At 34.0% G+C, this 27,056-nt stretch overlaps 2 protein-coding genes across 2 annotated transcripts; both read left to right on the forward strand.

Annotated features, from left to right (window-relative positions):
* The first annotated feature begins 4,265 nt into the window (after positions 1 to 4,265).
* LOC129872271 (uncharacterized mitochondrial protein AtMg00810-like) lies at positions 4,266 to 5,420 on the forward strand. Its single transcript, XM_055947195.1, has one exon. The coding sequence runs from the start codon at positions 4,266 to 4,268 to the stop codon at positions 5,418 to 5,420; it is 1,155 nt and encodes a 384-aa protein (XP_055803170.1).
* Positions 5,421 to 13,700: 8,280 nt separating this feature from the next.
* Positions 13,701 to 20,338, forward strand: LOC129876364 (nudix hydrolase 2-like). Its single transcript, XM_055951782.1, has 8 exons — positions 13,701 to 13,925; positions 14,958 to 15,023; positions 15,650 to 15,787; positions 17,055 to 17,132; positions 17,681 to 17,731; positions 19,098 to 19,132; positions 19,267 to 19,375; positions 20,090 to 20,338. Exons 1-8 carry the CDS (start codon positions 13,776 to 13,778, stop codon positions 20,297 to 20,299), a joined length of 837 nt encoding a protein of 278 aa, XP_055807757.1. The 5' UTR covers positions 13,701 to 13,775; the 3' UTR covers positions 20,300 to 20,338.
* Positions 20,339 to 27,056: the final 6,718 nt, after the last annotated feature.

A 27,056-nucleotide genomic window follows, 5' to 3' on the forward strand; every position in this document is an offset into this window, starting at 1 on the left:
AATTCTCCTAAGATTGGTTGTCGTGTGTACAAGCCACTGATATATTACCGAAGTATGAAAAAAATATAGTCACACTATTTTTGTCTCTAGAATAGGACAAAAACATAATAAAAGAGTAAGAGGTGTCCGCTAGATGGATGCAACAACTACCTCAACACTCGAGATAATAGCCTCGGAATTGGTAGAAAACACTAGGAGATCAAGCAGGTTTGAGATCACCACCTACACAAGTGTAGAAGCAAGGGGTGAGTACCAAACAACACGGTACTCAGCAAGTGGACAACTAAAACTAAGCAAAGCTCAATAGATACAAGTACTCATTTCCTCCCAACCGAACCTCCTTAACTACAACCTGCATAAAACCAACCCAATTCTACACTTGTACAATAATAATAGTAATATAGTCCACGAATATTCATCAATAGTCTCATCAATAAATCATATCAAGTCAAGTTTAGCATATACAGAGCAATAAAGGGGTAAACACGAATTCACAAATATCAACAAAATGTGATGCAATGCAATGAGATAATGCATGTTTGTCCTATCGGTACACATCTGCTGAATTACAGTCCAGAACCCATGAAGGATATTTCTATCCATGTAACTTGCCATGGAGCGTGTGGCCCGTCCCCTTAATATATATATATATATATATATATATATATATATATATATATATATATATATATATATATTCTGTCATGGAGCGTGTGGTCCGTCCCCTCAATATATATATATATCCTGCCACGGAGCGTGTGGTCCGACCCCTTTATTTCATAATACCCGTCACAGAGCGTGTGACTTGACCCCTTTGTTTCATAATAACTGTCACGGAGCGTGTGGCCTGACCTCTTCATTTCATGTCATTTTTAGTCTCAAGACAATATGTTAGAACCAATTCAATTAATTCATGTTCATATAATTCACGATAATAACATGACAACAACAATAATTTTTTCTATCTCACATCAACATAGTCATTTCATATGTCCAAAATAAATCTATAATCACAACATATCAATTTCACCAATACATATCATTAGATCACCATTTTATACCCCTCATCTCCATTTTTAAGGTCAATCATACAGTCAATAACCCAGTCTAATTCTCATTACTTCCTAGTACACATAGTACGAAAATACAAGCATCTACAAGCTTAAACTGAGGTTTAAAAATTCACTTGCCTTAATTAATCAAGCAATCACTCCAGGACTTGAGCCTTCCCTTTTCCTTGGGTCTCCAAATCAATGTAATCTAGTCAAATAAATAATTACAATAAGATTTTCGAAACTAACAACATCCTTATTACCATATGTCTAGCCTAGACCCAAAAATATAAGCAAATCTATAAACACGTTCTTAATTTTGATGTCACTTAATATGTCAACTCCCATATTTTCTGAATTTCAAAACTAGGATTAAACCTTAATTAAATTGAATAATCACTTTAAAACTTGAGCCTTTCGTAAAGTTTTCTAACGATCAAAATCTGTTTAAATACATAATTTTTTAATAAAAATATGAATCCTATGACACCCATATTGCTATATTTATTTTTGGATCAAAAATTAGGTCAAAAAGTCATTCCGAGTCATTGAAGTCAAATCTGAAATTTTCTTTCTGATTATGTTCACTCATGATAAAATAAACTCACATGTTAAATTTTAGCTAAAACGGATCATTATTCGATCACCAAATCAAGATTTTATGTGAAGAACCCTAGGGTCATATTTTTTTATTTCAGCGTTATTTCTCCACCAATATACCCTAAAAATAAGTTCATAAATCACATAAAAATTTAATGGAAAGGATGAGAATAATTACCTTGACGCTTTGGAATGAAAATTCCTATTTTTCTCTTCTCCTTTATTTTTCTTTTCTTTCTTCCTCCGTATTTTTTTCTGTTTCTGCATCACGCCGCCGCTGCTTTATCTCACATTTGATGGTTTAATGCCATCAGATTTTTTTAATATATATATATATATATATATTTTATTATTATTATTTATTTCCTTCTTTTTCTAATTAATTAGGTACTAAAGTAACAAACCCTACTAACCTATTTTAATAAATATAAAAAAAGTTGTATTAAATAAGTTAACACTTTAGCCCATCAACTAAATTAATTATTTAAAATCATTCATCAACTAATTAATCGAAGTTATCGAATAGTCCAAATAACTCATTAAAATTTTACGGGAAGGGTCTCATATGAAAGGAGGAAGACTTGTTCTCAAAATGACCTAACGGGTCATTACATACGGACATTGAAGCAGCCATGCATACTCTTGGGATCACTCCTCTAGATGAAAATTGGTATATGGACACCGGTGCCACTTCTCACATGACATCCACGCAAGGTAACCTCACGTCTTATTTTAATAAGAGCAATAAACATGGTATAATTGTTGGTAATGGTCAATCAATTCCAATTCATGGCTATGGTCACACTTTTGTCTTCCTCATGCCCTCCTTTGCACTTAAACAATGTCCTTCATGCCGCTCACCTAGTTAAAAATTTGGTGTTCATCCGCAAATTTACCACTTATAACTCTGTCTATGTTAATTTGATCCCTTTGGGTTTTCTGTGAAGGATTTTCAAATGGGGAGACTGGTAATGAGGTGTAACATTTGGGGAGAGCTTTATCCGATCACCAATCCAGTCACTTCACCAACTACTTTTGCTGCTTTGGCACCATCTATTTGGCATGTTCATTTGGGTCATCCGGGAGCACCTGTGTTGAATTCCCTAAGGAAGAATAAATTGATTAATTGTAATTCAAGTAGAGATGTTCGTATTTGTCATTTTTGTCCTCTTGGAAAACATGTTAAGTTTCCATTTTATGCTTCGAATTCTAGCATTCTTATGTCATTTGATATTATACATAGTGATCTTTGGACATCACCCGTTTTGAGTTCCTCAGGTCATCGATATCATGTCTTGTTTATGGATGATTATTCTAAATTCTTGTGGACGTTTCCTTTATCGCACAAATCACAAACCGTTTCCATATTTTTAACTTTCAAGACATTTATTCGAACTTACTTTGAGCGGGACATCAAGAATATTCAATGTGATAATGACAAGGAATTTGATAATTGCCTCTTTTGGACTTCTGTAGAGCCAATGGTTTGCCGTTTCAATTGTCATGTCCTCACACATTTCCTCAAAACGGAAAATCTGAAAGACAAATTCATACGATTAATAACATTATTCGTACCTTATTGGACCATGCTTCCCTTCCTCCTTACTTTTGGCATAATGCTTTGCAAATGACAATTTATCTTCTCAACATCCTTCCTCATAAACTGATAAACTATCAATCTCCTATTCACATTTTTTATCAGAAGGATCCCTCTTATTCCCATATTCGTGTATTTGTGTGTTTATGTTATCCTCTCATTTCCTCCACACTCATAAACAAACTTCAATCTCGGTCAATTCTGTGTGTTCTTTGGGATATCCGTCACATCATCATAGGTATAAATATTTTGATTTGTCATCTCAAAAAATCATCATTAGTCCTCACGTAATATTTGATGAGACGTAATTTTCTTTTTCCAAGTTACATACTCCTCAAAATCTCACACATACCAATTTTTAGATGATAGATCATCTTCCTATATGGTTTGTTATCTCACTACCTTCACAAATCTGTCGGATCACCATCTTTCTCCCGCACTGCTGCCCATCCCGCCATGCTTAGCCAGCGGCTCTGCCTCCTCACCTAGGCAGATTTCTCCTTCGCTGCTTGCTGGGTCAGCCCCAACGTCTTCTTCCGCTCTTTCCTCTAGCTCTCCTCCTCCACCCACTTCTATCTCTCCCTCTAGTCTATCCACCGGTCCTGTTACTAGGAGTCAACATGGGATCTATAAGCCTAAGAGGTCCTTCAACCTTCTTACATCCTCCTCAAAGTCCCCTCTACTCCGTAACCCTGTGTATGCTCTTCGTTACTCGAATTGAAAATTATCTATGGATGATGAATATAATGCTCTTATTTAAAATAAGACTTGGAAATTGGTGCCCCGTCCTCCAAATGTTAATGTTATTCACTGTATGCGAATTTTTGCTCATAAAAAAAAATTTGATGCTTCGTTTGAGCGACATAAAGCTCGTCTTGTAGGTGATGGTAAAACCCAACAGGTTGGCGTGGATTATGGTGAGACATTTAGTCCAGTTGTCAAACCGACGACTGGTTGTACGGTTCTTAGTTTGTTTCTCTCTATGGCATGGCCGATTTATCAACTTGACGTAAAAAATGTTTTCTTACTTGACGAACTCAAGGAGACTGTTTACATGTATCGACCTTTGGGCTATCGGGGATCCTGATAGATCTAATTATGTGTGTTTACTGAAGAAATCTTTTTATGGGCTAAAACAAGCTCCACGGGCTTGGTATAAGCGATTTGCTGATTATGTCTGTACCCTTGGATTTTCTCACAGTAAGATCGATCATTCCTTGTTTGTTTATCGTCAAGGTACTTCTATGGCTTATCTTTTATTGTATATCGACGATATTATTTTAACTGCTTCCTCTAATGTGCTCCGCCGGTCTATCATATCGCTTCTTAGCTCCGAATTTGCTATGAATGAGTTGGGCCCATTGAGTTATTTCTTGGGCATTGCTGTCACTCGTCATACAAGTAGTTTATTTTTATCTCAAAGGAAGTATGCGGCTGAGATCATTAACCGAGCTGGCATGTCATCGTGTAAGCCATCTCCTACTCCGGTTTCTCCAAAGTTGAAGTTTGGGTCTACTACGAGCATACCGTTTGAAGACCCATCTCTTTATCAAAATCTTGCAGGGGAATTGCAATACCTCACGTTCACGAGATCGAATATTACTTATGATGTGCAAAATGTATGCTTATTCATGCATGACCCACGAGATGAGCACATGAACGCTCTCAAGCACATCGTGCGCTACCTACAAGGTACTTTGGATTATGGTCTTCACCTGTATCCCTCTTCCACAACCACTCTTGTCTCGTATACTGATGCTGATTGGGGTGGGTGCCCCGATACACGACGTTCGACTTCGGGTTATTGTATTTTTATGGGTGATAACTTGATCTCATGGTCCGCCAAACGTCAAGCTACTTTGTCCCGTTCGAGTGCAGAGGCAGAATATCAAGGAGTTGCCAATGTGGTTTCTGAGTCGTGTTGGTTGCGAAACTTGCTTTTGGAACTTCATTCTCCTATTCCACGGGCTACTTTGATTTACTGTGATAATGTTAGCTCCATTTATCTAGCTGGTAATCCTGTTCAGCATCAACGCACTAAGCACATTGAGATGGATATATATTTTGTATGGGAAAAAGGTGGCTCGTGGCCAGGTTCGAGTATTACATGTCCCCTCTCATTATCAGATTGCAGATATCTTCACCAAAGGCCTTCCATTGGTGTTATTTGAGGATTTTCGGGACAGTCTTAGCATTCGGCGACCTCCCACTTCGACTGCAAGGGTGTGTTAGAATATATAAAAATATGTTCTGACAGATTGTAACAGATTGTATATATTTAGTTCCTAATATAAAGATATTTAGATTATTTAGTTTCTAATATAGAGATATTTAATTTCCTTAATTATAGCCTAATTATACTCTTGTATTTGTGTATATAAACTATTGAGCTTAATGAAATAAAACAAGGAATTAATCTCTTTCAAAAAATAATTTTTATTTTTTATTTAATGATAAAATCTGAGATCACTAAATAATACATAAACGTATTATTTAATTTGGCCTTAGCTAACGTCCATCTATGCCTTTCAATTTTGAATATATACAAGTAGAACACTTAAACTTGTATAAATTAATCAAGTAGACATATGCGTCTTATGTGGTGTCCTACGTGGCAATTTACGGCATCGTACGCGTATTATGTTGCGCAAGATGCATGTGTCTACTTGTTCAATTTTATATTAGTTTAAATGTCTATTTGTGCGCATCAAAATTAAAAGGCGTAAATATCAATTGAGACCAAATTAAAGAATATATTTATGAATTATGGCTTGTAATAAAATTATTAGCAGAAATGAGTTATAATTTTTTTTGAGGAGCCGCTGTTGTCAGTTGACTTGACGAAGTCCAACTGGGCAGCTTCAAATTTTCTCAGCCGCCAACATTCTTTTGAGACTTTAAAATATTTTATTATCATATTTATAAAAAACACAATATTTTTTCATATTTTTTAAAAATGAATTGGCCAGATGAAATAATTATTCACTTTTGAGGGCATTTTTGTTCAAAATCATTTTGGTATATAAAAAGTGGTTAAATATTATTCTCATCTTTCATCATTTTCTTTTCACACTTTTTACAAAAACTAGATATGCAAAAATAGGAGTATAGTTGTTCAAAGTTCTAAATATTAAGACTTTTTATCTGGTTCAAATAAAAAAGTATTTTAAAATTATAGTTTAGTTGATTTGAAAGTTATAAATATTAGGAAATATAATTTTGTCCAATGAAAAATTTATTTATTAAAGGTAAAAAACTAAACGATATTTTGTTAGGCACCCTCGACATACTAATTTGAAATCATGTTATTTCAAGGAGAAGCAGGAGTATACTTATTCAAAGTTCTAAACATTAAGATTTTTTATCTAGTTCAAATAAAAAAGTATTTAAAAATTATAGTTTAGTTGAGTAAATAATAGGAAAAATAATTTTGTTCAATGGGAAATTTATTTATTAAAGGTAAAAAAGATAAACGATATTTTGTTAAGGATCTCCGACTTACTAATTTGAAATTATGTTAAATTTTCTTTGCACATGTAATTTGAATTTTTTAAGTTGTATTTTTCTCATAAACATGAAAATCCTACAATTTGTGAAAACTATCAAAGTTTTTTTAAATCTTACACAACCTTACCAAATCAGCAAATCATAGCTCATAAAAGTATCCGAATATCCTAAGTTGTCAAATTAATAAATCACATATCCCTTTTATAAATAAAAAGAGTATTGTATCCTAATTTTTACTATTATAGAAGAGTGAGTGGAGGAGTTTGGTATCAACACGTCAGCTTCTTGGAAATAAAATCACATATGAGGGTATATTTGTCTTTTGCGACTCCTATATAGCTGTAAAATTTGAAATAGATTTGCTTACTTTATTCCATTTAGAACTTTGCAGTTATTTATGCACACACTCTTGAATTAAAAGGTAATATGTTTTGCCTATATCTATTAATTACGTATATATATGTTTAGCTAAGTTGTTTCTATTTGAGATATGTGCCCATAAAATAGAACTTGTGTAGTTAAGAAATAATTTAAATTCTGCTTCAATTGTTTTTCAAGGCTTTCTTTTATTTAGAGAAATATTAAGGGTTGCAGCCACAATGATGTTGGATAGACATCATGATAAGAAAGTTCAAACCTCCAAATGAATGCATGCTGACAAAAAGGGATAGGCAACGTGAATTATATCGACTATTGTCATCCAATAAAAACGATGCCTTCTTAGCCTGACAATATGAAAATAGTGAATGAAAATAAAGATTTCCGGGGTATTTCAAGGTTAGTATATTTAAGACCTCTTTGACTTTTTAATTTGTACTTTCATAGTTTTGTACTTTTTACTTTATCGGCATCATCGTGGTAGATATCTATTTTCTTGTTCATCAACAATCTCTAAGGCCCCAATCTTTACAATATTCCTAAAGATTTGAATGAGTTATGTCTTTGAATTTGTTGCCTCACACCAGTTTAGGAGTTATTGATTTGACGATTGTCATCATTGAATAGTTATCAAGTATTGCAGTATCCATCCTGCTATTCTAATGCTCTATGTTAAAGAATTGATAAAAATATGGTTAATGATTTTACAGTTGCACTCCTAGCTAAAATATATATTTTTCCTAACTGTATATTCTTATTTCATACTTCTCTGCAAGAAATTTTGAGTCCAAAATCTGAATTAAAACTTACCTAAGTTTTATACAAGTGTAAATATAGGCATTTCATCTTAACAACACTGGTTATTTAGAAGAAAATGTGAGCTATGTGAGAATTTTGAAGAACCACCATGAACTGGGGCATTAGCTGAAGGCAAGCTACAAAAAATATTGATTGAATAGTGGAAACAAAATGCTATTACAGCTCCAACAAATATCAGCTATACAAGATTTGAAGTCTGCACGAAGCTTATACACATCAAGATCTGACTAAAAATTCATTTATAGTACACTCATGTTGGATATTCCCATAATTACTGCAACTTACTATGCAATGATTTAGGAGCAAATCATTAACATTCTTATATCAATTTCTCATTTTCGGGTAACACGCTTGAGTCATGAAGTGTGGTTGATATTGCTCGAAGTTGTTACGTTCCGCCATTTCGACCAGTGAATTACTAAGATTCCTGTTTCAATAGAATTTTTTGCATTCATAAGTTTTGTCGTTCCCATCTCTTCTTACTTAATTGTTAGGTCCGAATTCTACAATGGATTAATAGAATACAAGACTACCCTATGGATGAAATATCCAATAGTTAGATAAATTAAATATTAGGGGTCATTCAGTTGGATATATAATAATAATATTAAATAGAGTGTATTAACAATATTTGTATTAGTTATACTTGCATTAATTATGCATTTTTTGGATTGATGTATTAAAAATAGCATGCATTATATAATTTTTTTTTAAAATATTTATTTTCAAAGATACATTTGTGGAGAGGAAGTATGGACAATTGGGTTGTAACTATGCTACAAGCATTAAAACCCATTTCATTATTAACACCTTGGATTTTCGTGTATTAGTAGTACACGCTTCAATACAAAATAGAGTTTATAATTAATGCATTAATAATATATAGGCTGAAAAAGTATTTCAAACAAGGTACTATTAACACACAAATCTAATACATGCATTATTTTTTCTAATACACTCTACCAAACGACCCCTAAATTTATCTTCAGTTTAATTAGTATATAAAAAATATAAATTTTCAAGTGACTAAAAGAATATTTAATTAAAACTATGTAATTCAACAGTAGAGAAATTAAAATATAAATGATGAATTAGTCAAATTCAACATATGAAGAATTATCACAAAAATAAGGAGTAGTGAAGGTTGTGAATTTTATTATACATGGTATTAGAAATGATGTGAATTGTAATGACCCAAAGGTTAATTTTAGAAATTCTTGGAAAATTATAAGTTTACCCATCTTGATAGTTTTTCTGAGTCATATTTGATAAGTATATGATGTTAGAATTGAAATTGGATCGAAAAGTTGAGATTTTTAGAACTTTTGGAGTTTTGGAGGCTTTTGAGTTGAAATATGTGACTTTAGTCATCATCCGGAGCTGCAGATCTCGAAATAAAATTCTGTCAGTTCCATCAGTTCTGAAATACAAAGTTTGGTCTAGGAGTGTTGTCGCTTTTAGTTGTAAGAATTTTACGGTGATTTGAGCCCTTGAGTTGTGTCTTAGTGAAAGTTATGGCCAAACTTTGACTTTGGTCAACATTAGGAGTTCGGACGCTCAAATTTGATTTCCGTTGATTTCTTGAATTCACGAGGTGGTTTTAGAACTATGTAAGGCTTTGGTTCAGTTTTTGGAGGTCTCAAGGGCATTTGTGGTCTGTTTGGTGAAATTTAGTAAGTAGTGGTTTTAATGGGTGTAGAGTTAAGGAGAACCTCAGATTCGTGTTTTGATGGTTCTAATGAGTCTGAAACGTCGAACTTGTTGGAAGTACATAGTTGATTTGTGTGCACGAGATTTGTTACTGCTATATGGTGCTCTCCTTCGCGTTCGTGGAGCTTTGACCACGTTTGCGAAGGGTCAAACTGTCTAGCCTTCACGGTTGTAGGGCCTTGGCTGCGTTTGTGAAGAGTTGGGTGGTTTTTACTTCGCGTTCGCAGGGTAGTGACCACGTTCGTGAAGGGTAAGGACCTGGGTAGAATATTTATTTCTCCAAAAACGTGATTTCTTCCTTTTCCTCCATTGTTGACCTTGAGAACTCACTCTTGAGAGATTTTTGTCACGCTTCGAATCTACTCTCGGGACGTGGCCGACACTCGAAAACTATTATTGGTCCCAAGCGAATTCTTGACATGACTAACTCACTCAATAGAAGATTCAACTCATGAAAAGAGTAATTCAAGTAGGCATTCATAAAACATTCTCATCAATCTTTAAATAATAATTTAAAGTACTCGAATTAAAAATGTAACTCAATGTCATAACTCAATAATGAAAATCATAGTTTTAAAACAAACTCTGAAAGACTCATACTAACTCCACTCCACTGTCTATGAAGCCTCTACTAACTATTAAGAAGGTGCCGAGACAAGCCATGACTATCTCAAGGAACTAATATAAATAAAGAAAACTGATAAAGAAGGAGCTCCTCTGAATGCAAAGAGGTTCCACCAAAAGCTAGAGAAGATATTCTCAACGGTGCTTCTGTTGTTGATCTCTAACACATGTATCTGCATCATAAAATAATGCAGGTCGAATGACGCCAGTACATGAAATGTAGGGTATGTAAAATGGCTAAAGGGAAACATATCATGAGCACTCCAATATAAATACTGAAGTGACTCAACTCAAGATAAAACATGCAGTATAAAATAAGACAATGCTTTATAAAATATAATATGCAATGCAACTCAGTGAAAATAACGTTTACTTTTGGGAATTTTGTCTGACAAACAGCCATCACTTATAAGCTAGTGACAATACAATAAAGCGTTATCGCTGCCACTGCCGTTCAATACCTTGCCAAGGTAAAGGACCTCATGTCACTGTATCCATATAAAAGTCCTCTTTTGAGAGTATGAGGATTCCCCCGAATGAACGACACGATTTTTGTCATATGCTGGCTACATAGTTTATGGAGATTGAGGTTTAAACTCTTGCCCAAATCGGTGCTCAGTACTACTCCCAAAATACTTATTATGCTCATATACATCAAGTGAGTGAAATACTCAAAATACATCTCATCTAGTCTCATTGGACTTTTACATCAATTTACTCATCTTTTCTTATCTCTTCTCTTCTCTTAAAGATAGGTAGCATCTTATCTCAATAATGCATTTAAAAAGCATACATTAACTTCTCAACTCAATCTAAAAGTAGAGGTTTAAAATGTATTAATACTTATGTTTGAGAATAGACATCAAGAGACTTCTTCAACTCAACTCATGTTCAACTCTTCCTTAATTCATTAGTGAAAATAATCATCCTTTTTAGTCAAACAATGTATAATATATTTAATACAAAACTCAACTAGGGTTCATGTGAATGCAAACATGAATCCATAATCTCAAAGACTCAACTCATCAAAGTATCATCAAATATACATACTAGAATTCAATAAAGAATAATATAGATACTCAAGAATTAACTTTATTGGAATTGAAACTCAAACTCAAAGAACTTAACTTTATGAAGATGTAGGGCACGAGGAAGAGCTTAGTCCAACATTAGAATAGCCTTACATACCTGGAATGACGATTATCTAGTCGAAATTCGAAGATCTTGCTCGAAAACCTTGAACTCTAGCCTTTTTCTTTCTCTCCAATTTTTGCTCTCAAAAGTTTCTAAGTGTTAATTAGATAAAAGCTCCTTTGGATATTGATAATGGACTAATTTTAGTCCCAAAATAGCTTGGGTTCAGTTTGGAAAAGGTGAAAAAAGACCAAACTAACCCTCATTAAAAATGAGTCTGGACCATCTACGAGCACTTTTACGGACCGTAGGAGACCGGCCATATAAGCCTAAGTCCAAAACTTGGACATTCTGAAAATTGCACACATAGGTCTACGACTATTTTTCTACAAGTCGTAGACCCTTAGATGGGTCTGTAGACAATAAAATTTACGTCGATAAAATAATAATCAGGATCTAAAAATGATCGCAACAATCGTAGTATTTGATTTCAATATATGAGTGTTACAATCTCTATGAATTCGCTTATTCGTCTTTTCAAATATAAATTCAAGGGCTTGTAAGCTTATTCTTGAATCTTGTGGTCTTGATGAATTTGATCTTGACTTGTACTTGAATTCAAGGGCTTTAAGGCTTGATCTTGATTCTCGTAGTCTTGATCTTGATTTGTGGATTTGATAAACTTGATATGGACTTGTTTTTGAACTTGATCATGACTTGTACTTCAATTCAAGGGCTTTTGAGCTTGTTCATGAATCTGGCGGTCTCGATCTTGAGTTGTTTTTGAACTTAAATTCTTGAATGCTTGAATTTTTGAACTTGTAGCTTGTAGATAAATTTGGGGTGTTGATCCACGAGCTCTTTCTGGCTTCTTGTTAGAATTCTGGGCTCATTTTTTAATTATGAGGACCCCTATTTATAGTGATAGAATAGAAGAGTTATGATGAGAGCATGCTTTCCTTTGGCCAATCAAATTTAAGTGACATTGCGGAGTAGTAATAAGAACATGCTTTCTTAGGCCCATTAGATTTAAGTGGCATGACATGATCCTATTGCCTTTTTTGTTTGACTAGGCATGACACGTCACTTGACACGGGGCAACAAAATGGGCATCTAGAGTGAGATGATATTGGGCTTAGCAAAGTGGGCTCATCTATTATAGCCCCAATCAATTAATTTTGACTTTAATTAAATTCATATTTATTGGACTTAAATAATTAACCCAATTATATTAATTCATAATGTTATTTGGACTAAGATATTCATGAATTTAATATATCCGAATTATTTTATAAATTTATATTTAATAAATTTTAAATGATTACAGGGTCGTCAAAGTTCCTTGTGGACTTCACCGAAGAAACGAGGGGTTGGAGTCTATGGACCCCTTGACGGGTCATGCAAACTCCTACGGATCGTAGACCTTACGTAGGATCTAAATGCACATTCCAGTAGCTACTGAAATGTGTCAACTAGTTCTACGATCGATCCTATGGGTCGTAGAATGGTTTGCTGCTAGTCATCTTGGATCGTAGGAATGGTCCTTGACCACTGAATTTTGACTAAGTGTCAAAAGATTCTACGATCAATTCCTACGGATTGTATAACAAACGACGGGTCGTAGACTTGACTCGTAGGACTGATCTGTCCCTTTTGAAATATGGCTAAGAGTCTAGGGGTTCCACGAGCCCCTCCTACAGCTCGTAAAACTCTCTACTGACCGTAGAGAGGGTCATGGACCACTGACAATCCACTTCTCTCAACTTTTCTCCGTTCTTTGAACTTGGTCTAGACATGAATAGTACGGGGTGTTACAATCTTTAAATTTTAAAAATAATATTTCTATTATATATATATATATATATATATATTAGGAAAATGTTTTTTATCCAATTAACTAGCAATGGACCAAACTATTAATGACCAACACATTTTTTAATAAAATATTTTTGTTCAATTTTTCATAATTTAACGTCATTTTTGACCCTTTCATGTAAAAACAGTTGGGTCAAAATTAGTTGATCAACTTGTAAGACCGCTTCCCATTTTGATGGCTTATTATTATTATTATTATTATTATTTTTCTCTCCAATAAGTTTCATACTGGCTTTTAATTTATTTGTGAACAGGAAAAATAGTGGTCAACTTATTTTGATGGCTTTAATTTATTTGTGAACAGGAAAATAGTGGTCAACAGATAGTAATGTAATTATTAAAAATCGAAGAGGCCTGCATGCCTTTGTAGCGTTCTTTCGTGTCTTTATATATAAAGCTTGTTAGGTTCCCATTTGGTGTCTACTTTGTTGTTGATAATCATAGCCAAGTGTTCAAACAAATTCAACTATATTTGAAGGATGGTAAATAGAGTTATGGAGGATAAGAAACAAGTATTTGAGGCTGATGAAGATGCATATGGAGGTATGAATGTCCACATAAAGGAATCAATGGAATCTATCCAATTCATTGCTATGCTTAGAACTTCCATTTCACAATGGACAAATCAGGTATTCTTTCCAAAATTTTAAGTAATTTAGAATAATAATCAGAATAAAAGAGTATTTTTGAGCTATATATTACTATATGTCTAATAGAATTTAAAAAATTTAAATATATGATCGCAAAAGTGACTGATTCATGTGAACTCATAATCATTATAGTTAAGGGTGTTCATGGGTCGATTTGGATTAGTTATTGATCAAAATCAAAATCAAAATCAAATCAATTTAATCTATTTTCAAATTATTATAACCAAACCAAACTAAATATAATATGTATTGATCAGTTTGGTTGTGATTGGTTTCGGTTTGATTCGGTTCGATTAACCATACACAAAAAAGAAAAGAAATGATTCATTCAAAAGAGGAAAAAACAGGTAACAATTCATTCAAAACAAAAAATAGTTAGAACGATTGACATTACAAAATTTTTGATCACTGAATTTACCATGAATAAATGTTTAAAATTCATCATTTTGGCCTAGAAGGAAGAGACAGTGACATTCCTAGTCCCACCAAGAATTGTCATAGGCACTCACATACAAGAAATCAATAAAATAAATATTCACGTCTTGAATGGTTTTGCTTTCATAAATAAATTATAAAAATTTGTTGAAGAAAACATATATAAGATATTTAAAATTGTTTATAAAAATAATAAATTATGTATGTATAATAATAAATATATGTATATACTTTAACGGTTTGGTTCGGTTATTTCTTCATTTTTTTAAAACAAAACCAAAACCTAATTAAATACTATCGATTTTTAAAAATCGAAAATCAAACCAATCAAACCCAAATAAAATTGGTTTATTTAATCAGTTTGGTTTGATTTTTCGATTTTAATCGATTTTTATCCAAATCGTGAACACCTTATAAGATCGTATGTTGAAACAATCTTCTTTTTTTCTTTTTTTTTTAATTAAACAGGGTCACGGAAAGAGTATAAATAATTTATGTATAATATTATCAAAAATTTTCAAATGTATATATGCCTTGGTCAAATTAAAGTGACAATATATCTATTTTTTGTTTCAGGGAAAGAAGGGTGTTTGGATTAAATTGCCTATAGAACATGCCAACCTAGTTAACGATGCAGTCAAGGTACGTAAATGCTAACCTAATAAAGAAGGTTCAATAACTCACAAAACCAAAACACGACTCTCTAGTCAGTCTCAATAAATGCGATACTTTTCATTTTTTTAAGATTCAAATTATTATATGACTTTTGATTGAGATTTGAAATTTATTTTTTTGCTATATCTATTTTAATATGCTTTACTTGAATCGAGAATTTATCGGAAACAATCGTTGTTTATTGTGGCAAAAGCACGGGTTTATCCCATTTATGCAAGAAGAAAAGAAGAAAGCAAATATGGAGGAAGTTCGAAGATACTGGCTTCTTAGCCACCTTAAAACAGATTAACTAACAGCTTAACTAACTATATAAACCTACAACCTGAAAGGACTGTTGTACCCTCAGCTAGCTTGTATGAATTAATAGCAGTCTCTCTACCTTCACAAGATAAATGTACTTTCACACATGTCCTCTTCAGATTCACTTATCGAATTTCACTGAGCATGTTATTGTTGTTGAATAGTTAAATTTAAATTTTTAAATATTGAATTGATCTAATCCTATTTAATTTTACAAATTTGTCAAATCGACTCTCAAAAATTGAAAAGTGTCATTTGATTTGTGTTGAAACTTAATTTTTATTGGTGTGCAGGAAGGATTTTGGTATCACCATGCAGAAGCAACATACTTGATGCTGGTGTACTGGATTCCTCAAACTCCTCATACTATTCCTGCAAATGCTTCTCACAGAGTTGGTATTGGGGCACTTGTTATTAATGATAATGGAGAGGTATGCATCAATATGGTCATAAAGTTTCCATTTTTAAAATTACGTATGTATACTTCAAGTAAACGTTATATAAATTGAAATACAAGGAATATATATAATAGAACCTAATGTGTCATCACTTGTAATTAAAATATTATATCAGCAATTAATTATTAAATATAATAAATTTATGGGATGTAATATAAAGTCTTAGTAGGCATTTGAACATAAAAATTATAAAATTTAAGAAGAAATTTATTTTCAAATTGAAAATGATATTTGAAAATTCAAGCTTTGTTTTGATGTGAATGTAATTAGAGTGTTTTTTTTTAATTATTTTTGTGAGTGATTTGTAGTGAAAATTGTGAAAACAACTTTTTAAAGTTTTGCTTGTGGTATGATTTTTTCAAGGCATAATACATAAATATGCCCTTTAACTTGACATCATTTCACATTTATGTCCTCCACTTTGGATATGCACAAGTAGACATTTAAACTTGTATAAAATTGAACAAGTAGACACACATGTCCTACGTGACACAATACATATAGGAAGCCACATAGGATACAAAATTGTCATGTAGGACGCTATGTATGACGAATGTGTCTATTTGTTCAAGTTTTGAATACTTAAAGTGTCTACTTGTGCACTAGAAAAGTTAGAGGTCATAGTTGCTAGATGAAGTCAAATTAAAGATCATATTTATGTATTATGCTTTTTTCCCCAATATAATACTACTTCCAAACCACATTATCAGTCTTTAAACGTCTTTGCACACCTCTTTAATCATAAGAATATTTGTTAAAATTGTTCTTTTATCTCTTTTGTAAATTAAACGTCTCACTTAATTAATAGTCTACTAATAGGTACAATATTGGTGAATTTGAAAAAAATCAATAAATGCAAATATAAAATATTTTGAACAAATTCAATTTACCAAAACAACTGACATAATTTGGGACCACAGGATTTTTTTTATGTAATGTGCTTTATTTTTAAAAGATGTTTCGAATATTGAATAGGTGACATATGTTAATATTTGTTAAAATTATTCTTTTATCTCTTTTGTAAATTAAATCTCTCACTTAATTAATATTCTATTAATAGGTACAATATTGGTGAATTTGAAAATATAAATAAATGCAAATATAAAATATTTTGAACAAATTCAATTTACCCAAAACGACTGACATAATTTGGGACCATAGGAATTTTTTAGGTAATGTGTTTAATTTTTAAAAGATGTTTCCAATATTGAATAGGTGACATATGTTAATATTTGTACAGGTATTAGTAGTCCAAGAAAAAAATGGGACATTCAAGGGCACAGGGGTGTGGAAACTGCTTACTGGGGTTGTTGATGAGGTACTTATGATTTTGAATCCTTTAATATTGGGAAAATTATGTGGATAAACAAATATATACTAGTTAATTAGCTAATATACTTATAATAAGAATTAATTATGGCTTGCGGTAAGCATTTACCTATAGTTACAGCTTGAATTTTGTATAATTCGCGCGATTATACAATTGAGTTTTATATAATTCGCGCGATTTATACAAACGCTGTGCCCGAATCGAATTGTATAGAGAAATATACCAACACTACAAATTGTATAGCGAATTATACAAACGTTGTGCATGAAATGTATAGTGAAATATAAACGTTGTGCATGAATTGTATAGTGAAACAAACGTTATATAAAAACTGCGAATTATACAAACGTATATAAATACTGCGCGGATTATACAAACGCTGCTATAACTATAGCTAAGAATTGTAACTAGAAAACTATAGCTAAGGAGCATAATTAAGATGTTTTTAAGTGACTATATGCAAAAATTTCCCTTTAATATTTACATTGCAACAAATTAATTCTCACTAAATCAATTTAATTGTTTCCAAACAACAGGGGGAGGATATATGTGATGCTGCTGTAAGAGAAGTACATGAAGAGGCTGGAGTAAGTTCAATAATATTAATTAGGCATAATATATAAATGTGTTTTTGAATTTATCTTAGTTGGTACTATTTATGTCTTTCAATTTTTAGTGTACTCAAGTCAGGGCCGTCTCAACAAGTTTAGGGGACTAAACTCAAATTTTATAGAGAGACCTTAATTCTTTTCTAGCATGATATATATAAATTGAATAATAATAACACTACTCAATGTAATTTAACAAGTTAGGAGAGAGTAGGATGTACACGAGTCATGACCTTATGAAATAAGTGTTCAGTTAGGTCTTAGACCTAACTCATACCCTAAAATCTAGCTCATGAAGGGAGGATTGTCCAAGTCTATATAATGAGTCCAATTTTTCATCCCTTTACCGATATGAGAATTCTTTACACCCGTCACGTCCAAACGGACCAGACCTAAACTAGAGTGTGGACACTATAATACAGAATCTATACAACTTATAACATGTTACAAAGAGGGGAATGAAGTGACACATGCTTTAGCAAAATACGCCACTCAAAATCAAAATTCAGAGATTTTTTTGCAAGAAGTTGATTTGCCGAAAATGGCTAAAGGGGTTCTTAGGATGAATAAATTGAATTTTTTCACCTTCTGAAGAAGAGGCAAGAAGACTAATACCTAGCAATTCGATCCATCTTGAATACTTTTCTATATATGCATTAACAAATGTAGTTTAAATGCATTAGTATAATTATTTTTATTTTATAAAAATCATTGGATTAAAATCTTTATAGGATAGGATCTCTTTTGTCCCAAGATATAAAAAGAGGTTAAGCTTTATGTCCCTCCATTTGATTGTTAAAAATAATAGAACGAGGACACTTTAAAAAAGAAAATGAAATGAACTTGTTGCCTATATATATATATATATATATATATATATAACACATGTATGTCACATATTTCTCTATCACTCCTTTGTGACACAACTATAAGACAATATTTATTTTTCTGCAAAGCAACAAGAAATGATTGTTAACCCAAAAAGGAGATATGAAAAAGGGAAAACTTTAGCCAAGAGGAACAAACCCAAGTCATAGCGGCCTTAAAATCGAGCCGTCCCTCGTATAAATAAGCACTTAAATTTATATAAAGTTAATTAAATAGATATATTTATCTTATGTGACATTCTACGTGGCGTTGTACATGGATTATGCCTCATAAGACACATATTTTTATTTGTGCACATCAAAATTGAAGGACATAAATACTAATTGAGGTCAACTTAAAGAATACATTTATTTATTATGTCTATTAATTAAGTTTCTAATAATTACTTATTTCATCTTTACAAATAATTTCCTTTTATTTAATTAATACTTTTTTTCTTTATTATGATTTTCATCAGATCACAGCAGAGTTTGTAGAGCTACTTGCATTCAGGTAATCAGTCCCCCTGTGCCTTTTAATTCTTTCATAGATGAACATTTTTTAATTAAGGATATTGTGATTTCATAATTATTTCATTTTCTTTATTTAATTATTTAGACTAAAATTTATTATTTGTATTATTACAGGCAAAGTCATAAATCATTCTTTGGGAAGTCGGATTTATTCTTTGTTTGCATGCTAAAACCACTCTCTTATAAGATCCAGAAGCAAGATTCTGAAATCCAGGATGCCCAGGTGTGTCATTTCTCATTGAAAATTGAAAATTGAAAAAAATAATTGTCTAACTCTCATTTTTCGGTACCATAAACTTGATTTTCCGGTGAATTGTCTTTCCGGGTAATTATTATGAAAAATAAATACTTAAATATACCTCTTATTTTATCATAATCTCTTAAATTTTTTATCATGTAAAAAAATTCAAAAATTACCTCTCGGATACATCACCCCCCCTTCGCTAATGCATCCATATTCCTCTCTCGAGTACATCCCTCCCCTATCAAATACATCTCTCCCTTATGTATCTAGATGTCTGATAATGTATCCGGAAGTCCAATGATGTATCCGAAATTCATAAATTTTAAGGGTTTTTCTAATTTGAAAAAGAGTAAGGAAAATAATGTAATTAACTCTTAATATTATGAGATTTTATGTAAATTACACTTATTATTAACACATAGTTTAGTGACTTTAGCGAGACAAAAAAATTAGTTATATAACTTTACTAATACACAAGTACACTGGTGAAATTAACCAACTAATTTTCCTTAGTATAATATTTAATATGATTTAAAAGATTTATTAGTTTTTGTTTTTTTTAATAGGGAGATTTTGTTGTGAAATTAAGTATGATCGATTGGCTTTGAGTTTGATTATTGAACTAGAATTTTCAGTTTCATTAATTCCAAAAAAAGATTTCTTAATTATCTTATTCGTCTTTAATATTTGCAGTGGATGCCTCTGGAGGAATACGCAGCTCAACCTTTTGTAAAGAAGCATGAGATGTTCAATAAAATAGCAGAGATTTGTTTAGCAAAAAAGGATAACAAATACAATGGCTTCTCCAAAGTGCTCATGACTTCTGCATTTTCTGCTAAGAGCAATTATTTGTACTTCCAACCAAAATCAAGGATAGAAGCGGTTAAACTTTATGAATTTTAAATGTGTCATCAACTCATAGCTTGTCTTAGTAACTTGATTCATAATTAATATGCATGTGTATACATATTTTTTGAATTCTATATCAATTTTTCAATTTAAAAAAAAATCACGCAGCGGTAATGAGGTATATATGATTCTTTTTACACGTGATTTTTTTTTGACCTTTTTGATTATTTATTTGAGTTTCTTATTTTTATTTTTTAAAACAATTTTCTTCTTTAGGTGAAAAAAAATATGAGGAAGAAAAGTGTGAATGAAAAAAAAAAGAGTAAGGCAAAAAAATTAAAACTAATTATTTTTTGGATATATTGTAATTTATTTTTTGTATCTATAAAAAATATTTGGGGCATATATAATAAATTTTACAAAAAACTTAGTGAAAAAATAAATTTGACATCAAAATAATAAATTCAAATTAATTATTGAATAAAAAAAGCCAAAAAAATACGTGTGAGAAGTATCAAATACATCCATACATGAATGTTTTTTATAATAAAGAATTTTAAAAAATTAAATTTAAAATTGATTTTTTAATCTATTTATGAAAGGAAAAATGCTCATGACGAAAATATTTATCTTAGATTTCATGTATATGAATGTCTATGACAATTCTTGGTGGGACTTGAAATGTCATTGTCTCTTCCTTTTACGCAAAAATGGCAAATTTTGAAGTTTTATTCAAAATAAATTTAGTGATTGAAAGTTCTATAATATCAGTCGTTCTAATTATTTTTCGTTTTGAATGAATTGTTGTCATTTTCTCCGTTTTGAATGTATCATTACTTTTATTTTTATGTATGGTTAATAACCGAATAACCTATCACGATTCAAAACATCGGACCGTGCGGGCACCTATCTAACACCTAGATAGGAAATCCTTATAGAAATATCATGGGGAAGTCTAACAAATACCAAAATAACAACCTGGAAAGTCAAGAATACACCATAATTGAATTATCAAAACTTTAAGGTTTATTACAAGAAACATTCTAACACCCCAATGATACTAGTCTAAACAGGTACAAGAGTTTCTAATGATACAAAGTATAAATAGAATAATGACACAACTCAAACCATGAGGAAGGAAGAGTAGAAAATGTTGGAGAATCATCTTCGTCTTCACCTAAGAAACATCACTAATTCTGCAACTAGACTATGTCAAGTGGTATAGCAAAAGTAGTATCAGCACAAACAACACGTACTGGTAGGCAAGAAAATATGTTCTTGAGGAAATACATCATCAAATCTTTATGAACAAACTCTTATCATTCTTATTAACCTCATTAAAGTCTTTCAAGCCCAACTCTCATCCCTTTTAGTTGGTCCGCTGCCAACTCTAGTACAGATCAAGGCCTAACCCTTCTATCACATAGAGCACTTTCCAACCTACAGGCCACTACTAACTCTATCTAACAAGTTTACTATCTTTAGCTTTCACAGCAACACCTGACCTTAGAATAATTAACATCTCAATTTAAAGAGGAAAATATTTAAGTGGACTAAGGCTCCTCTCATAATCGTACTGGCCCACCATGGCGGGACCTATCTCGCTCTGACGACCGCATTATAGCGGGATTCCTCCCGCCAGGACGGTCTGCCCAGAGACAAAATTTCCAAAGTCTTTCCTATTCCCCCATTTAACATACGTACCAATATGACACCATCAATATCTGACTCGAAGTCACTAATCCCATTAAAATACACATCAACGGCTCTCCACTTATTTACCTATGACCTCATACCTATGATGCGTACGCATCTAGTACCAAAAACATAATTCGAACAGGCATACACAGGAACACATTATCAATTTATCATTTCAGGAGCAATATACAGTTTCACAGGGTAAATCTCAAATACAACAGTCAATATGGTAACACTTGGACCTTCAATCCTTTCATACCAATTATTACACACGATGGACATGCGTTGGTGTGGGAGCCTTGGAGTAACTGGTAAAGTTGCTGCCATGTGACCAGGAGGTCACGAGTTCAAGCCTTGGAAACAGCCTCTGGCAGAAATGCAAGGTAAGGCTGCGTACAATAGACCCTTGTGGTCGGGCCCTTCCCCGGACCCTGCGCATAGCGGGAGCTTAAGTGCACCGGGCTGCCCTTTTTTTTATGGACATGCTCAATTATATTCAGATTAGTTTCTCTATCATCACCTATATAGTCAAGATCAATTCATAGATGATAGCTACACAGTGGTTCTCTCATGGAACCCATCAAACTATATATGTGTCAGAGCGTGACATTCGATCCAATATATGTGTCAAAATATGACACCAGATCCTATATATGTGTCAAAACATGACACCCGATCTAATATATATGTCAGAACGTGACACCTGATCCAATATATGTGTTGGAATGTGACACCTGATCCAATATCACAATCACAACCACAATCATAGTCCACTACGAATAATTCACATACTTGCACAATCAAGCAACAAGTTTATTGCATGCAATTGTTTACAAATAGACATATCATTGGTTTCATTCTATCTATCCCTTCATTAATAATATTTCATCAACCCTTCTTTATCAAGACATCAGTTTTAATAGAGCAAATTCAAGATTATAGATTTTACGATTTTAAAATTGTAGACTAATCACCACAACATATCAATCACTCAACCATAATAATTAAATGCATGATAAACATCACAACATCACTTAAATACTATTAAGAGTCTCTCTATGATATAGACTAAATCATAACCTACAACCACATGTAATCAAATAGGTTCATGGACAACACTCGCAGGAATAATTGGTCTCCAACCATAAACTCTAAAGGCCGAACCCTCCGATCAGCATAACTCTTCTATCTACTCTGGGCCGTACAGAGTCTCTCCTGGATCATACGAATTCTGTCCAGTGAATCACATAGTAAATCGGTGCCCCAAGGTTTAACCTCAAAGGCATCAAACCAGCCCACTGGAGAACGGTATTATCCTACCATACAATGCCTCAAACCTGGAACCATATGCAATAAATCTACCCTGCTGCATTAGAACGCAACCTAAGCCAACACTTGAAGCATCACAATACACTATAAATCCTTAGCCCTCAATAGGAAGAGTAAGAATCAGAGCTAAAGTCAACAAGGCCTTGAGCTTTAGGAAGCTCGCCTCACACTTGTCAGACCACTGGAAAGGAGCATTCTTTTGAGTCAATCTGGTCAAAGGCACTGCAATAGAAGAGAATCCCTCCACAAACCGTCTGTAATATTCAGCCAACCTTCTGGCTCAAAGCATCTTCTACCACATTTGCCTTGCCCAAGTGATAGAGAATAATGATGTCAGAGTCCTTCTGCAACTTCAACCACCTACGCTGTCTCAAATTTAGGTCCTTCTGGCTGAATATGTACTGAAGACTACCGTGATTAGTGTAGATCTCACAATAGGCTCCATATAAGTAATGCCTCCAAATTTTCAATGCAAAGACTACCGCCACTAACTTTAAATCATGTGTGGGGTAGTTTCGCTCATGCATTTTAGCTGCCTAGAACCATATGCAATAAATCTACCCTGCTGCATTAGAACGCACCCCAAGCCAACACCTCAAGCATCACAATACACTATAAATCCTTAACCCTCAATAGGAAGAGTAAGAATCAAAGATGAAGTGAACAAGGCCTTGAACTTCAAGAAGCTCGCCTCACACTTGTCAGACCACTGGAAAGGAACATTCTTCTGAGTCAATCTGGTTAAAGACACTGCAATAGAGGAGAACCCCTCTACAAACCGTCTGTAATATTTGGCCAACCCAATAAAACTGCGAACCTCTGTAGGAGAGATGGGCCTAGTCTAATCACAAACTACCGCTATCTTCACTGGATCTACCATAATCCCCATATTTGGACACCACATGCCCTAGAAATGGCACAGACTCAAGCCAAAATTCACACATAGATAATTTGGCAAATAATTGCTGATCTCGGAAGGTCTGGAGTAATATCCTTAGGTGCTTCTTATGCTCCTTTCTTCTCCCAAAGTAACTAGAATATAATCAATGAACACAATGACAAAGGAGTCCAAGTAGGGCATGAACACACGGTTTATCAAATCCATGAATGCTGTGGGGGCATAAGTGCCCGTATCGAGTCTTGAAAGCAGTCTTAGGGATATATGACTCCCTAATCCTCAACTGGTAATACCCTGACCTCAAGTCTATCTTAGAGAACACTGCTGCACCCTAGAGCTAGTCAAATAAGTCATTAATTTGCGGCATCGAGTATCTATTCTTGATGTTCAACTTATTCAGCTGCCTATAATCAATACACATACGCAAGGTACCATCCTTTTTTTCACGAATAAAACTGGAGCACCCCATGGAGACACACTAGGCCTAATAAACCCCTTACTTAAGAGGTCTTGGAGCTATACCTTAAGCTCTCTTAACTCAACTGGAGCCATTTGATACGATGGGATAGAGATTGGTTGTGTATCCGACTCAACATCAATGTCGAAATCAATATCACGCTCTAGAGGGAAACTAGGTAGATTGATGGGAAATACATCAGAAAACTCTCGGACCACCAAAACAGAGTCAACAGAAGGAGTGTCAGCAGTATTGTCAAGGACATAACCAAGATAGGCTAGACACCACTTTCCCACTAACCGCTGATCCCTAAGAAAGGATATCACACCACATGGTACATGACTAAATGCACCTGCCCACACGACTGGAGGAATACCAGGCATATATAAGGTAATAGTATTGGAGAAGCAATCAAAAACTGCATGATGAGTAGACAAATAATCCATGCAAAAATCAAGTCGAAGTCTACCATATCTAGCACAATTAGGTCCGCTCTAGTATCATACCCCATAATAGTCACCATACATGATCAATATACTCAATCTACTACTAAAAAATCACCGATGGGGTTAGCTACATATATAGGCACAGGTAATGGCTCACATAAAACATCCCATCGAGTAGCATAAAGAGCAGACACATATGAGTAAGTGGACCCCAGATCAAATAAAATATAGGCAGGCTAATGAGAGATCGAGATCATCCTAGTGATGATGGCATCTGATGTCTCTGCCTTCGGCCTACCCGAAAAAGCATACATGTTACTCACCCACCCTACCACTTGTCCGGCCTATTTGGGGACCACCCCTAGTATCTTGAGACTCACATCTACCACCCTGTACACTCTCTTTAGGCAGTTGAACTAGGCCCTGGGGCATGAACCTGCTGACCCTGCTTTATCTAGCGTCTGCGATGGCTGACAGTAGGACACTTTTTGACAAAGTGACTTATCACACCACACTTATAGAATGACCCTTTGAATAAACCTCCTTGCTATATCCTAGCTAAACCCGAATAGACACCACGACCTGAATACCTAGAAGTATGACCCCAAGAAGACTGACTCAAAGCTTGGCAGCCCTAACTATCGGCACTTGCTGATCCACCATCAATAAGTTGTAAGGCTTCCTAAACCGGTCTACTAGGTGGATACTTCTGTGGATGGCCTCTGCCAAAAACCCCCCTACTATGTGATCGTGTCCACTGAAACTGCCTTGGTGGCGAGGCCTCTTGTCGCTACCTCTACAGGCCTCATGACGTATAGCCTCAATAGTACTGGTATTATCTACTATATGCAAGAATGAACAGCCCAATACAACCATCTACTCTGTATCCAACCTTAAAGGAACAAATAACCCTCTAACAAACCGTCATATCTGCTCCTCCTTTGTCAGCATAATCATGGTAGCGTGCTTGAAGAGCTCATGGATTTGAGACTCGTACTCTATGACCACCATCAATCCCTACACCAGTGCTGTGAACTCATCTCTCAATCTCTCTCTCAAGCTGTGGGGTATATACTTCTCCAAGAAAGACTCGGAGAACTAAGTCCATGACATGGGCAGCGATCCCGTGGTTATGCAGATTAGCTATGATCTTTACCACTATTACACTGGTCTATCCAGCTAGAAAGCAGGATAATCGACCCCATAGGACTCTACCAATTCGAGGTTATGCAACCTCTCTTGGCAACTAACCAGAAACTCATGAGCATCCTCACCCACGACACTTGAGAACCTGGGAGGGGACAATCCGATAAACCTCCCTAACATCATTTGCTTCTCTTCAGTCATAATCGGCCTAGCTGCCATGTGCTGAATAACTGTAGGAAGAGGCTGAATCACTGAATAAATAGTGGTAGTAGTGGGCTGTAGAACTGGGGTCTGATCATAATGTGCCTCACCCTGGCCTGAAGTTTGTGCCTCCTCTCAGACCTAAGGTCCAGCTGAAGTTCTAGGCAGTTTACCTGCTTGAGACATCCTCTCCGTGAAGCTGAGGATCCGGGCCAGAGTATCCTATAACAATGATGTGGCCACAAATCTGAGTGGGGGCTGGGCTGGATCCTCCTCCTCTACTGGCTGATACTCGAATTACTCAACCTCTATATTTAGCTCCAGCACTAGTTTTGTGGCCTGAGCTCTGCCCTGGTCTTGGTGGTGACCTTGACGTCTACCCCAAGCTGGGGCTCTATCTGTTGGCATAGGGGGCCCTCTTCCACCCCGAGCAGATCTCGAACTCACCATATGAGAAAAAGTGAAACAATTAGAATTTATAAGTGTTCATTATCATTAGCGTACGAGAAGAAATAAGAATAGTGAATTAATTCCTAACAATGACCTACAACTTCCCAAAGATTAGATACGGACGTCATCATATCAATCCGCGAGACTCTAATAGAGACTTGCTCCTATAATGGTGAGATCGATTAA

This window comes from Solanum dulcamara, chromosome 2 (assembly GCF_947179165.1).
Source record: "Solanum dulcamara chromosome 2, daSolDulc1.2, whole genome shotgun sequence".
Classification (NCBI taxonomy): domain Eukaryota; kingdom Viridiplantae; phylum Streptophyta; class Magnoliopsida; order Solanales; family Solanaceae; genus Solanum; species Solanum dulcamara.